The sequence below is a fragment of the Parasteatoda tepidariorum genome, chromosome 5, assembly GCF_982258835.1.
Source record: "Parasteatoda tepidariorum strain Cologne lab strain chromosome 5, Ptep-v5.0, whole genome shotgun sequence".
In the NCBI taxonomy this organism is placed as follows: Eukaryota; Metazoa; Arthropoda; class Arachnida; order Araneae; family Theridiidae; genus Parasteatoda; species Parasteatoda tepidariorum.
In genome coordinates this window covers 92,097,513-92,113,911 of record NC_141759.1, presented here as the reverse complement: position 1 = coordinate 92,113,911, position 16,399 = coordinate 92,097,513, and the positions used below count along the sequence as shown (strand labels likewise).

At 28.1% G+C, this 16,399-nt stretch overlaps 1 protein-coding gene across 18 annotated transcripts in view; it reads left to right on the top strand.

Moving 5' to 3' along the window:
• LOC107450465 (recombining binding protein suppressor of hairless) overlaps positions 1–16,399 on the top strand; it is a 116,815-nt gene that overhangs the window by 86,933 nt on the left and 13,483 nt on the right. For 6 of the 18 annotated variants that reach the window (XM_016066265.4, XM_043044308.3, XM_071185109.2 and 3 more), the window contains exons 4-8: positions 6,407–6,557; positions 8,912–8,935; positions 11,472–11,567; positions 12,616–12,796; positions 14,494–14,668. In XM_016066265.4, the coding sequence (XP_015921751.2) occupies positions 6,407–6,557; positions 8,912–8,935; positions 11,472–11,567; positions 12,616–12,796; positions 14,494–14,668 (627 nt within the window). The remainder of the gene's footprint in view (positions 1–6,406; positions 6,558–8,911; positions 8,936–11,471; positions 11,568–12,615; positions 12,797–14,493; positions 14,669–16,399) is intronic. The other 12 variants (XM_071185110.2, XM_071185111.2, XM_071185104.2 and 9 more) reach the window with 3 other exon arrangements.

Sequence of the window (16,399 nt, the reverse complement as noted above, 5' to 3'; positions counted from 1 at the left end):
GATTTTTGTTTTTTAAGAGCCCTTAAAGGTTCTTTTCTCATTAGGTGTTTTTAAAATGTGCTTATATTTTCCTTTTCGAAAATGCGATTTTTTTTCTTCACCATGTCGATTTTCACCACATATGATGCAAAATCATACTTTTCACATTGTTCTATTCAACATTTTCACAATTCATTCAACGACAATCAATTTTGGCCTGCCGTCGGTCCGATCCATAGCGTATAAAAGCGCTAATAATTTTACATGTTTGATGAAATACTTTAGAGTCCGCATGTGCGTCTTCTGAGCTGAGGTCGATGAGATATTAGCACTCTTACGCGCAATTCTGCTGCATTTTGCAAAATATTCTCAATTTCAGTCTTCATTTTCCACCCACAGAAATCGAACCGAAAAATCTCTCAATCTTTTTATGGTGACTTATATAATCAAGAAAATAGTGTTTTGTCAGAAACAAGTTATTTTATCATGATCACGTAAAGTCTTTTTTGTATATAGTGCTTAAACATGTCTTTTAAGTGCTTAGAAAGTATTTAAAAGGTGCTTATTTTTTGTTGAAAGATTTGGCTACGCACCCTGAATAAAGTGCTCAGTAACATAGCTATTTGTTCATGACAGATAAATAATTGACTATTTTTGACGAAACCATGTTTATTTTGAATTACAGTTGTTTCCCGATTTCTGCTTTTTTTTTTCTTCCTGTATGAATCGTAAGGTATCAACTGTCCCGCATAATTGCCATTCATATAATGTTAATAATGCCTGTTTAGATAATTTTTAAAACTAGCAGATTCCCACATCTATCATTCAGAAATTCAATTGCTATCGTTCAAAAGCTGAAGTGCAAAAAGAAGACTAATGAAGACTGAACTTAACCATTTAGTGCAAGGCCTTGAAGCCTTTAAAACAATGAGAATATTTTATATTCTCACGAACTTTCAAAAACTGAACAGCATATTGTAAAAATTGTCTAAATTTATTGAAGATTCAAGAAGAAAAAGAATCGAAAATTCAGAATATTTTAAGTAAATAAAAGAATTATTTATCCATATTTTTCAATATTTTTGCAGGAGGTCATTATTTTTCAACAAAAAATTTTTTTATGCTCAATTTATAAAATTTTATACAAATCTAGTCATTATTTTATATTTTAAGTTGAAACACTTTCATTATTTTCCTGTATTGTTCGTAATGAATTGTCCCTTGAGGAACAATTGATCAGGGTTCTGTATTTATGCAATTTGCAACATATTATCTTTATATTAATATTTTTATAAAAGTACCATTTAGGGTAGGGTTTTGACCTTTAGATCAGAACTACTTTGTATAAAAATCTAGGGTATCAAGGTGGTTCTTCCATGCAAACTGAAAACTTGGGATTCTCATGAAATATCAAAATACCACTGAAAAACAAAGAATTCTTTGGGAACTTCTTAGTCTACTTTAGAATTCTTGAAGTATTAGCAATAAATATTATGACAATTTAACACTGTCTGTTTTTATCTATTTATTAGATATAAAAAAATATTTTTGACTAATTATCAGCTTATTAAAATTTTAAGAATTTTTATAATTTATAATTTTTTTTTGTCTATGTTAGGCGAGCATTTTTTCTCTTATCTGTATAGAACTTTCTTTATCTATATAAAACTTTTGTATATTTATCTAGAGTTTTTATGGACAAAACGATGAATAAATTTAGTTTAAAGAAATGAAGAATATTCTGCATATATTGTATGTTCTTAATGAATATATATTTATAAGATAAAACTCTGTAAAATGTTTAAAAATTTTACTCTTTGAAATCTCAGTGAATGTGATTTCGTCTGGAGATCGGACTTCCTGCAATGTCGCTCTTCGTTCAAAGGTAAATCAAGGTGTTTCACACTTAATAAACATTTAAGACGAAAAGAAATAATGATTTAATGAAACTCTTGAAAGATTTTGTCAGTGGAGAATTTTGTTTTGACAGCGTTAACCGTTAGTCAGGAAGTGAATTCAACTGTCTAATATGAAACCTAATTTTAAGACTTGTTGATGAAACAATAAATTTTATATTTCACTACATACTAATAAATTATATACTCCATATTATCATTTTTTCTTTTCTTTCTAACACATTCACCACCGCTACTGAGTTTTTAAGAGAAGAAAAGAAAGTTCTACGCTTAGGGTTCTGCACCCAAAAAATTTGGAACCGTTATTTAAACCACTGTCCGTTTTACGCTTTGAAAGTTAAAATTATTTCAAATGGTTGTGCACAACTTCACTCCATTTTCTATCTACGAGAAGTCTCGCAATAGAAAAGCCTCTTATTTTTATGTGCTGAAATACCTTTTTATCAAGGAGTAGGAAAAACAATGATCTTTCATATCATATTTTTCTGATTGCAGATAGATTTAATTGATACTGCAGTTGTGCAAAAAGAGAGTGAACATTTACCACCAGTTAGAGAGAGTAGAACCACTAGTGTTATATTTTCTTTAGATATCTAAGTTAAAGTCGAATAATAAGTCTCAATTCCCTTGGGAAATTTCACATATGCTATATATATAATTATGCATTTAAATACAAACTAACAAAAGTCCTCAAAAATTAGTTAAAAGTCATTTACCTAAACTACATATTTATATCCAGATTTATTTTAAATAAAACAGTTGCTAAGTTTTTTCTGAAATGAACTCTTAAATTATGTCATTCTCACTCCAAAGAGAAAATTATATGGCCTAATTTGCTTTCTTAAAAAGGTACAGACATTTTCCTACATTTGCCTGCAAGATGTCTTTAATGTAACTGCTTTTAAGATAGCTTTTAAGATTTTAATTGGTACTGCAGTTGTACAAAAAAAGAGTGAACATTTGGAAGTAGAGCCATCAGTGTTATATTTTCTTTAGATATCTAAGTTAAAGTCGGATTATAAGTCTCAATTCCCTTGGGAAATTTCACATATGCTATGTGTATAATTATGCATTAAAATACAAACTAACAAAACTCCTCAAAAGTTAGTTAAAAGTCATTTACCTAAACTACATATTTATATCAAGATTTATTTTAAATAAAACAGTTACAAAGTTTTTCCTGAAATGAACTCTTAAATTATGTCATTCTCACTCCAAAGAGAAAATTATCTGGCCTAATTTGCTTTCTTAAAAAGGTACAGACATTTTCCTACATTTGCCTGCAAGATGTCTCTAATGTAACTGCGGAAAAAGAATAAAAGCTTTTGCACGCCGTGCAGCTGACTGACAATGGCAGGTGCAGGTTGAATTACTTTTCACAGGAATGCGCCCCAGTGCTGCACTTGCTTTTTGAGCCAAGCCTGCAGATTAAGCCCAAGACTCACCAGGGAATGAAAGTGGATGCTTCCCTGCTGAAGCGTGGGAATATTGAAGGCTGCTACAGCTGGCCCAGCGCTGTGCCGCCTCTCTCCCTTAATGGCAGGCACTCTGCCGCATTGATCGGTCTTTGGCCTCTTCTCTGCCAATGGGAAAACTCGCCGATGTACTTTTTGAAATACCTTGGAAGTTCAGTTCTCTCTCTTTCTCTGCAACTAATGATGTTACAATTTGATCATTTAATGTCTTTAAAAGCTAAGTACACTTGTATTTATTTATTTTTCTGCTTATGATGTTGTGAGTTATGTTTTTGGAACAGACGCATTACCTTTTGTTTTTACATCTTTTTTTCTTGGATGAGTTGAGGAATTTATGTATAAGATTTCTTTTGATCGTATTCATACTTTTTCTTTTTTCTCTCGATTTCAATTTTCTTTGCCTCGATGCATTAGTGAGATGGTTTTATTTGATGGAGAAATTTTGTTGGAGTTCTTTGAATAAATTACTTGATTTTCATTTGGAGATTTCTTTTATGCTTTTCATAAATCAAGTTGCATTTACTCTTGATTAAACAGTTTTTTCTCTTGTGGCTTAATCAAATATTTTAATTTGCAACACATGTTTATTAAACTGGACCTCATCACTTTCTTAACTTAGTTTTTCTCTTTTATTATCTACAAAAATTTGCTTATCATCATCAAACTTTTCACTCAATTGTTTTTACATTTCATTGTCTCGTGCAATGGAAACTAATATTATGAAAACAAATGGAAAGATTAAGACTTACTATATTCTTAATCGTTATAAGTCTGCCAATTCCTGTCTTGACCTTACGAACGATCTCTCCACCATGTAAGCCACTATTCTCTAGCTTCCATCAGGTAAAAGGAGAGCAACCACAACCGATTTGTACTTACAAATTGAAACTAACCTCAACCCCAATTGATGAAGGGAAAACTTCCATGTGCTCAACCTAAGGATTTTATGCAACAGCTTAGAAAACTGTTTGCTCTCTAACAGCTTCCTTGGTACAAATAAAACTAAAAACTAAAAAAAAAGAAAAACTAATAATAAAATCTAGAGTACAAATTCAACTATGTAGGTAGAGCAAAAAATTAAAATAAATAATTTAAAAAAAAAGTGACTTTTGTTTTTCTGATGCATTGATTGCCCCTAAGAGAGCAAATGTTTGTTTTAGATTTGTTGATTGGAATTTACAAATTTATATAGTACTCAGCAGGGCTCGAAAAAACTCAGAAATTTATTTCCCCCGTCCCTGAGGACGGCTTGTCCAACAATGTACCCATCCTCCTTTGAAACTTACCCGTAGCTTCTAAATATATAAAAATATAATTTTCTCTTATTTATTACAAACATTTATGTAAATTGCACAATGAATTATTAGTTACTAGGATAACAAATACTAGGATTACATTATACAGTAATAAAAGAAATACTGGGTTACTAATAGTAACCTATTATTTCTTTTATGAAATAATTAAAACGACAAAGGTCAAGTTATCTGGAATGTCAATTTATCCGAGGGTACTGCCCTTTTTAAATTAATCAAATATGACGTTTGCCAGTTCCACAATCAAGCCAATGATTAACAGAGGTTTCTGCAAAATCTAAAAAGGGTTTTCCATTTAGGTAGATGTTCATAATTGCGTTTAACGCTTCTTGTTTAAGACCTGTCCAAATGGCATGCACAGATCAACTTTTCTTTTGTTTACCGACTACGTGAGCATGCGCATTTGGTCTGACGAAGAAATTAACAGGATTTCTAGATTAGAGGGTCATTTTAGAAGTGACGTGCTTGACTCTTGTAAGATAATAAAAATTAAAAATGTATCACGAACATAAACGGGAAAATGGCCGTCCGTGCGGACGTCGGATTCGAGAAATTTGTTGTCCGCTGGGATTTTTTGACCGCCGAGGATGGGCGGACGTGTGGTTTTTCGAGCCCTGGTACTCAGTTAACCCTGGTGAGACATTGTAATGCTTTATCATTGATTTATGTATTGTACGGTTATCTTGTGTACTTACTAGATATCCTGATCTAGGTCAGAATTATGTGGTGTTCCTGTAAATATCTATTAAAAAATAAAACACGTAAAAACTGAAACCTGACTTCAGGATATCTGGACCCCTTTTTACTAATAGTGGGTCCCTATTTAAAATATGAATTCCTTCTGTATCCATCTATTAATATGAATGCATCTTTAAATTTTTTTTTCTACAAGTAGTTAAAACAAAAAAAATTTCAAAGCTAGAAAAGAGTTATATTTGAAACAATCAATGCTTTTAATTATGACTGATCTAACACCTGTACCAATAAAAAAAAAGTAACAATGTATTATGATACTCAATGCTAAGAAATATTCTGATTTTCACCTTTAGCTACTGATAAAGAAAAAAAAAACTTTTTTTTCTAAATATTTATTCAAAGTTCATTTATAATTTTGTGGATTTGTTATTTTTGTCACGCAAATTAGTTACTTGTTCACAGGCTCGTATAATATCTTATTTCTTATGTCCCCTCTATGACTTTTGCTTATTTGACATATCAGGGATCTGTCTAGGTTTTTCTGAGAGATACCTATTTTGTGAAAATTTAGACATAATTTGTGAAAAATTAAAAATTATATTTGAAAATCCAACACAAAAATATGGCAAGAATATGGATTTATCATTTCTTAAGGAATACAAAAATAAAATTTTAAGAAAAAGTATTTTGTGAAACTACCGTTTTTCCTAAAGTTGAATTTGTGAAGGTACCGCTAAAGGGTAGTAAATTCGGTCTGGACCGACCCCTGCGTATTATTGTAAGCCGAATTACTGCTGAATATGCATAAATTTTTTTCAATGCATTTCATTAAAATAGGAAGGTCAGTTGGACCCCAAAAATAATATTGCCCAATGTATGTGTAAAACTTCCGACTGTCCATGCATTTCTTACCCTTACATTGTCTGACTGAGCTTGTAAATATTTATTCAGAATCTGTTTGATAGACTCTTTTTTTTGTTTTACCATTTGTATTTTTTTATTCATTTAATGTTTTTAATTATTTTAGTAAATGGGGAACAGAACCAGCAACAGCCTCACCACCCTCTTGTGCCTCATGGTGCTCTAAGCCTTCCATTGTTGTCACAAGGTCGAGGTCATGCACCTCCAAGTCCAATGCCAACACCTTCACCACCCGTGGATGACCGCCATAGAAGCAAGTATGTCCTTTTCATTTTTATTCAACGTTTAACAAACTGCTGCTATTAAGAATTTATGTCGTATTCTTTTTTAAAGTTACCTTTTTTTTTAAAAAATCCATGCATGAAGTATTTTTTTAAAACTAAAAGTATGGGTTGTGAAAATAAATATTTATCGTAAAAATTTTATCATCGCATAGCATAACAACCTATACTTTTTGTTTTGGTTGTGAATGTTAGACTATAAAAAAATATTTACATTATCAATAATTACAGTGTTTTCATCATAGAAAAAAAATGGGTGAGAATTTCTCACCCTTTCTCAAAAACAGGGTGAGATTTCAGAAAGTTAAGTGAGATTTCTAAAAACTGAAAAAATACAAATAGACTTGGAAAAAAAATTTTTTTTTTGTTATAATACATTTTTAACGTCTTCTATTTTTTAAAGCATTGAATATTTTTGCTGCATCATCATAGAAGATTTTGCCTTTACTAGGTATTTGTCCATCTTACATTAGCGCATAAAAAAATTTGAACATCTTACATGAAAAACCATACCTACAGTAAACACGTGGTTGCAGAGAAATGTGTTCTGAAAGGGGTTCCGTGGTTCGGAGGGGTTGTGTTCTGTTGTTCGAAAAAGTTCTGAACAATGCCTACTGGTAAATAGGGAAGCTGGATAACGGGGCAAGTGTTGAAAATAATGAAGATCCAGGAAGAAAAGTGAAACGGATTTTATTCTAAATGACATAATTCGAAGCTTTTTCCAAAATGCGAGAAATTCGCGAATTTTGAAATTGATTTGAATGTGCGAATTGATTTTGAAATTGATTTGAATGCACCTGATAGAATGTGCGAATTTCTCGCGGCAATCATTTTTTAATGCGAGAAAAGAAAAAAATATGCGAGATTCTCGCGTTCTCGCGCTGTAGTGAAAACACTGAATTAACTATATTATCAGTACAATTATATTATCTTGATGTAGTCAAAACAGACAAGCATTCTAGAACTGGATAACATAAAGGTTAAGCAAAGGATTAAATATTCTCGACAACAACTTTTTATCCATATGTTGTCCTACAAACTCTTTCTCTCATTTAACATTTTCAATGGACAAACACCACTATTGTTTTAAGTTCACCCAGCAACTGTTCATCGTATTATTAAGACAATCGTAACAATTTTAAATGATAATATGTATCAATAGATGTTCTGTAATAAATTTAAACAGAAATGGTAAAAATAAATTCACTATTTGTTAATCTGAACAAAAAAAAAAAATATTAATTTTTAAAGATGAAATGGTAGATCGGTTTTTAAGAAGTATATTGATAAGTAAATAAAATAAATTTATGAAGCAATTATTTGATATTTTTATGTGAAAAAGCAATTTAAAAAAAAATAAAAGTTCCACAACAACTGAACCAGAAATAGAAAAAAAAATTATATACTCTCTAGGATTAGCATTTGATGATAGAAATTCCTACTGGTATTGTTTTATGATATTTTATAGATTTACTTCTTTGGAAAAGAATTAAAAATAAATAAATTATTGAAATATAGCAAATAATAATTAGAGCAGATTTTTACTAACAAATAAATATAATTGATTTTCAAAGTGGCCGTCTTTTGAAGAAGTGCAAATGCTTATTGAAATTTTCAGCAATGGGCTGCTATCTTCGACTTTAAATCTATTCCTTTGAAACAGTATATTTCCTCTGAAACAGTTGCTTTAGAGAATCCAAACTTTTGTGAACAACAATTGTGTACGGATTAAACGAGTGATTTCACAATCGTTTTCAATGCTTAGACAACTCTAATATAACAGATCTTTTGCTTGATATTGGGAAAAAGCCAAAAAACATAACTAAAACTAAGAGGAATATTGTAAAATATTTTATAATTGCAGTTGTAGAAAAAAAAAGCACATAAATCAAAAAGAAATCAGTTAACTTCTATTTTATGATGCAATAATATTTTTTGCTGGACACTGTAACTTTTGAAATTTAATTAATTTTATCCTTTAAAATAGTGTTTTTTGGAAGAAAAAAAAGCAGCATTTTGTTTCCATTTGAATTCTTTTTACATTTGAAATAAATTTAAATTTGAAATTCAGTAAAATTTATTTTATATATTAATTAATGAAATTGCAATACAAGGTGCAGCTATTTATTTTAATGACTTGATGTAACTCCTAAAAATATTAAGTCCGTTATATACCCTTTTAATAAACTTCAGAACAATCTACAAGGTGTGTTAGCTCAAGGTAATATTTTCATGAGCTATTAGATCAGTCCTGGTTGATAGTTACTCCTTGTATTTAAAAGATGCATACTTAGCATTATGTGCATGAATGATTCTTTTATTTGTTTCAGAAGAAAAGACCAAAGGCTTACTAGGTAAATACTATTTTAGTTATAATAATTTAATATTTTTTTTAAAAATAGTTTTTTCACTGTTTTATGTTAGTTTTATTGTAAGTTATTGTTGTAAGTTATGAAGAAATTAATACTATCAATTTTTCATTCATAAAATGTATATTAAGGATTTATTTGAACCTTTTTCCGTTAATTACTGAAAACCTATCATAGCTGAACTTTTGATATTTCACGTTAGTCAGTTATTTATTTTTATTTATGTCATTTCAATAAATTTCCTTCTTTTGATTCGATTGTTTTGTTAACTGTAACTGTCATTTCATTTAAGTGTTGCTGAACATTGCAGATAAGTTTTAATTATATAATTGAATGATTAAAATGATACTGACTAAAAGTGAAAAGGGCTATCAAAAAATTTTAAAAATTGAATTTTTCTACTCAAAACGAAAAATAGAAAAAAATTTAGGAAAAATTCATAATAGTTAGCCTTTTTGATAGTATGGTTATTCAAAGTATAAATGCAGTTTGAAAATTTAAATGCAAATTCATTGAAATAACTCTGATCTTTACAAAGTTAAAGTGTCAAGTTCTGCTATTACTATTAAAAACGAAATAGTTTATCATATTCCTACTCGGAGTCAATGTTAGATGGCCTTTTGGCTGTGTTTATTATTGATTTAAGTATTTTGCTATTATTTGTAAGCTGTCCTAAATTAATTTTTTTATGTAGAGAAATTGGTAAATCAAATAACATGGGTAAGGTAATCTCAAATTTAAGATCCTGTTATAGGCTATTTTTCAAAAGTATTTTTTTAAATATCTAATATGGCAGATATTCTTGCATTTTGTTGAGGTAAAACACACTAATAAATTCTTTTTACGCAATTTTGCAAATCTTCATCACAATAAAAAAAAATAGTAAAAAAGTCGTGAAATCCGTAGCAGTAACTACCGGAAAAAAAAAAGATCGCAGGCAAAATCTCGTGAATCGGTTTCTTCGAAAAAGGGCTACTAAATGCGTGTTTTCTTTTCGAGATTCAGTTGCTCTAATAAATAACATCAAATTAAAAATATAGGATTTTGAAAACTGTGGAAATCAAAATTAATTACTAAATAAAAAAAGAACGAAAATTTCTGCTGAAAGGAAAACCAAAATTTTTTACTTCCTAAAGGAAAAATCTTTTTGCAAGAACTCTGTAATGTTCTGTGACCATGTCGCCACGGTTCTGCCAAAGGGGAAAAAAATATCCCCCATTAGTATAGTTTTAAAATGTGATATTGAAAATATTGTCTAGTTAATTCTAACCAGAAAGATCATATATTTTATGAAAACGAAGCTTTACTTTGAGTTTAAATCATTTAAGCTAATGTTTTTTTCCCTCTTTTTCTTGGTGGAAGAGCTTTGAAAAATCAAAATCAGCTTTAAAATTTATATATTTAGATAAGATATATGTTACTTTTATATTTCTGAAATGATTTTCATCCTATGTAATTATTTAGAATTAAAACTTACTACTTACTCCACTTAACATTTTTTTTATTTATATATAATATAACACATCGGCTGATAAGTTCCCGGTCTAATGAAGTAAACACAACTTTTTTTTAGTAAAATTCAAATTTATTCATCAACATAGTCTCCTTTAAGAGATATACAATCAATCCATCGCCTCTCTAACATCTCTTTACCTTTCTTAAAAAAATAACCTTCTTTGGCCTCAAAATAGGCGTTAGTTTCGGCAACCACTTCCTTATTCGTGTGGAATCTCTTACCCGCGAGCATTTTTTTCAAGTCTGCAAACAAGTAGAAGCCACTAGGAGTCAAATCTGGTGAATAGGGTGGGTGCGGAAGCAACTCGAAACAACGTCAAGCAGCTCTCGGAATCATCAATTCGTTGTTGTTTTGTCAATGTTGTTGTCAACTGTTAGCACACGCGGCACCCACTTTGAAAACAGCTTTCTCATAAACAAATGTTCGTGCAAAATAAAGCCTACACGCTCTTTTGATATATTTAGAGTATCAGCTATGTCATGCAACTTCACTTTGTGGTTTTCTATAACAATTTTGTGGACTTTAATTATGTTTTCCAGATTAACCACATCTTTAGGGCGTCCAGATCATGGCGCATCTTCAACATTTGTACGACCACGTTTAAAATCAGCAAACCAGTCAATAATGGTCTATTTTCCTGGTGAAGAACCCGGATAACACTTATCGAGCCAAGCTTTAGTTTCTACCGTGTTTTTTCCCATTAAATAACAATGATTAATAAGAACACGAAATTTTTGGTGTTCGATTAAAATCACTGTAACTTTAAAATCAATCGGCAGATCGTTATAAAATTTTGACACCTTTTATTTGAAAGTTAGGACTTGCTAAACAAAATACTAATTCTGCATTTAGGGCGCCATCTGTATGTCAGACCGTAAACTTATCAACCGATGTGTGAAAACGTAATTAATATTATATTAATTATAATATTAATTATGTATAAATATGCATAATATATTATGCGTAATTAATATTATAAATAATTAATGTTATTTTTGTTTCCAGGGAATGTATGAAAAAATATCTGAGAGAAAGGGGGGATATGGTGCTCGTTATACTGCATGCTAAAGTTGCTCAAAAATCATATGGCAATGAAAAAAGGTAAAAATGTTATTTTTTTTCTGCTTTTTGTAAATTAATATTACAGTTAAACCTGTATATCTTGAACTTTAATTGCATTTGTTCTTCTAATGGTGAAGAAAAAATACTTTTTTTTAAAGCCAAATATAGTTTAAGGTAAGTTAAGGTACCATTATTTCACAAAATATTTTGGATCACTACCTTTTTTTTTTCCTTTCTGAAAAATTAAAAATGTTTTCTTGAATTCCAATTTCTAACGGCTTTGTTTAAATAATTTTATCAGTCGTTTTTTGAAAACATTATGAAAAAAAGAATTTGCTTGAATTATCCATTTGGAAAAAAGTAGACTTGTAAAATGTGATACAGTGAAAGATTAAAAAGAAATTGACCATTAAAAGTATTTAAAAGGAACTGATACTTTTAAGGAATTAGTTGCTAAGGACAATTATGTTTGAATATGTTTTGATTCAGAAGAAGCAGGGTGCAGTTAATAGGGATACAGTTTCCAAAGATATGTAAAATTTTCTGTTTCAAAATGAGGTTTTTCTTGGCCGTGCCGATTGTTGTCATTAATTATAAAAAGCAATATTTTTTATAATTTTCCTTTCAATCTGTATTAGAAACCAGTTATTTTATCATGATTATGTAAAGTTGTTGAAAATGTATTTGCATTTTTTTATGTACATAAATGAAGAACTTTAAACAATAGGAAGAAAAGAATTGTATTACTGCATGTATTGTAATTCATCTTTTATTTTATTTTTAAAGCGATTAAAAGTATTTTTATAGAGTGCTTAAAATGTTCTTATTTTTTGTTGAAAAATTGGGCTATGTATCCTTATGTTTGAAGTAACTGTTTTTTTTATTTTTAAAGTAAATACATGCTTTATAAAATTTAAAATGCCTACACAGCTATTATTTTGGCTAAAATTTTAAAACAAATTACCATATTCATAATAATTAAAAAAAAATTTTTTTTGCTTTCTTTTTGAGATGGTGATGTAGAAAAGTATGACGGTAATTTTATTGTTTTTAAAACTGCTGACATACGCATATTATGCATTTTTAGGTTTTTTTGCCCTCCACCATGCATCTATTTACTCGGAGATGGTTGGAGAAAAAAACAGGAGCAAATGGTTCGAGATGGTGAAAGTGAGCAAGGCTCTCAATTATGTGCTTTCATTGGGATTGGAAATTCTGATCAAGAAATGCAACAGTTAGATTTCAATGGCAAAGCAAGTACTCAATATGTAAAAACTTAATTCTTTTTATTTATTTATTTACTTTTCTTTTGTAATGTATTTTTTAAAAAGTTTACTTCATGCTGCATGTTTTCATTTTTTATAAATTAAATTGAAATTTTTTAAAACAAATGGAATATTCACTGAACTTTTATCAGAACTTAAAATCGAGGCAATTTGTCAAGTTGATTATTAATATAGCTATTTAAATTATTTCATGTAGTGGTTTACAAAAGCTTAACCTTTTTTGTTACTAAACAAAAAATCACAATTTTCAAATTCAATGTAAATTTAAGAATAGAAATTTATAAATTATCGGTGTATATAGAATTGAAAGATCAGCAACATAATCTAATAATATTGAAATATCAGCTATATAATCTAATAATATATCATAATATATCTATTTAAATTATTTCGCATAGTGGTGGACGAAAACTTAACCTTTTTTGTTACTGAACAAAAGGTCACAATTTTCAAATTCAATGTAAATCTCTGAATAGAAATTTATAAATTATCAGTGTATAGAATAGAAAGATGATTTACATGTTTGAATTTAATATCGTTTATCCTTTATTTAACCTAACAAGTATTATTAACAAACTTTGATGTTAGTTAGGTTCATTAGTGGATCTTCTAATTCAATAAAATAGATTTTTGAGAATTGTATTTATTGAAATTTTTACATGGAATTAACATGAAAAAACTACGTGAAATTTTTTCTTGTAACAGATAACTGATAAACTGAAGTAAATAATCAACCCATAGTTAAAGGGGAGTTGAGTGTATAGTAAAATAATTATTTTAGTGTAAATGTCAAATGAAGATATTGAATAAGAAAGGGCAAAAAACACTGTTTCTTTACTATCAGTATTGTGTAAAAATTTTACGCATGATTCAAAAAGAAAAATTTAACTAAAGGAATATAATTATTTTTTTTCATTCCCTTTAATTTTGCAGAAACCTTTAAGTTAAAATAAAGATAGTATTGATTTTTAGATCATTTACATGCTGACTTGCCCTAGATGTTGGAAAATTCTGTTGATTTCATAGTATTTTGTGTAGTTAAATTTTTTTACTTATTTATTGTGAACCATGTTCTTTTTTCTTGTATTTAATAAAAATTTTTTACTTTGTTAATTGAATACTGTTCTATTCAAAAGTATCAAGAGGTATTTTTAACTTGTTAAATGTTTTAATAAATTACTCAAAATACTAAAAAAATTTGTCTTAGACGACAGGAAGCAGGTTTCTGGAAATTCAAGAATTAAAAATTTTTTTTTGGATGTTTCAAAATCATTCAATTTTCATAAATCATCATTCAATCACTCTTGTTTTGCATAAGGGACTTTTGTTTAATTTGATTAATCTCTCTAATATATTGTATTTGTTTGTTTTTTGAAGATTGCTAGGGAAAAAAAAATATTTTTTATCTAATTTTTTGCTTTATTTCTATGATAAAACTACTAAATTTCATTGTATTTAATAAATTAGTTAATGAGCATTAACACTCCTAACACTTGTTATATTTGGATATCTTAGTAAACTGAAAATAATAATTACATATTATTATTATTGATTCCTGATATTTATTCTAATGTTTGTAATATTCAAATGTTTTTTATATTCTAAAATTTGATGATAATTATTTAATATTTAATTATAATTCACTATTTGTCATTTTCAAAGTAAACACTTTATTTTAGAGCTATTGTGCAGCCAAAACTTTGTACATAAGTGATTCTGACAAAAGAAAACATTTCATGCTTTCTGTAAAAATGTTTTATGGCAATGGCGAAGATATTGGTGTATTTCATAGTAAAAGAATCAAAGTTATTTCCAAACCTTCAAAGAAAAAACAATCTATAAAGAATGCTGATTGTAAGTATGATTGCAATTTGTTTTATCTTTAAGCGATTACTTTTCTATTGTTATTAACTCCCATGTACAATTTATCATTCTTACAACTTATTTATTTGTTATATTGCTTTTTTTTTACAACTAATCTATTTGTTATGTTGCCTGTTTGTAGAAATGATTATTTATTTTAATATTGAGATCAATTTAATAGCTTAATGAATGACTAACAATATAAATTGCATCTATTTTTTTATTTTTTTATTTTTTTTTTTTTTTGTGATCTGTTTAATTGTTTTTACGTGATTGCTGCTTCTATTATTCTTTAGATTTTTTTATTGCGGATAATTTTTCTTAAAATTCCACCTGTTACTATTTTGCCCCAATTCACCCTGATCCATTTCAAATTGCATCCGAATATTATTTATTTAGTTTTTGAAATTTGAAAGACGTGAAATCTGCTTTAAAAAAATTATGTTTTCATCAAAAAAAAATCATTGCTTTCTTCAAAAATGTAGTATTATCTCTGATGTAGGAAATTTATAATTACAATTATTGCTATTAAATTGTTTTGGCTGCTATAAAGTGAAAGCTCTAAATTTTTATCATGATTTTAATGTAGAACATTGTTACTCCAAATTATTATTCTGAAATGATGAATCTCTCTGGTTAAATTGTTCTAAAATGATTAAATTTTTTTTACCAAATTGTTTCAAACTATCATTCTTCATGGTTTCTGAAATGATTTAATACCAATGTAATTTTAAATCAATAATTCCTTTATCATATGATTATTTCTTATATCTTTTCGCAAGTAAATTTTTCGTTTTATTTGTCTTAATTATCAACTGTGAATAAATGATCAATATATACCAAATAATTATTTCTGCTGTTCTCCAAAAATTTTTTATTCTTGTGTAGTAGCAAATTCCTATCTCTGAAAGATGACTATTTGGGAAAAATATTTTGTATTTACAGGCTTGTAAATAAAGATATAATTCACCTATTTATTTTTATAAGTTTATAAGCTACGCTCACTAAATTGAGATTTCTATAATCAGTTTTGCTAACTAATCTAAGTCTTTCCTATTTATGTTAATAGTTTATTTTATGCTGTAATATAACTGTTTAATTATAATTTTAATTAACGTTCCATTATACCAATATAATTTGAATAATATATATAATTTGAACATTTTTCAAAAGCTATATTTTCTGACTTGATGTTCTATAGTTTATACTATATTATTAGTTAACAAAAAAACTTTAAAATATTTAAAAAAATCTTATTTTAAATTGCTATTATATTACATTAAGTTTAATACTTTTCAATTTCATAAACATTTATGGCATTTTAACAAAAATATCATAAATTAATTTGCTAAACACAAATTAGTCTTCGTAATTACATTGAAGCACACTCTTTTTATTTTATGTTCTTTCCATTTTCAGAAACTTGTACATTAGAGGCTGTTGTAAATTATTCTTTTTAGTGGTTGTGAACTAAATTAGAATTTTTAAAGCAAAAGTAAAAGTTTTTTAGAACTAAAAGTTTTAAATTTTTTTTGTTAAAGCGTTAGCAATCATCTATCTGACAGTATAGTACTTGTTTAAATTATTATATTTTGTTTTGTAATTCTTTTAATTCTAATTCATAAAGCATTAATACATTACCCTCCTTTTCTACCACTTGGAAATTAAGTACATGGTGCGTAGTGTTTTTAAAAAGTTCCCTTTTCGAATATGAGATTTTTT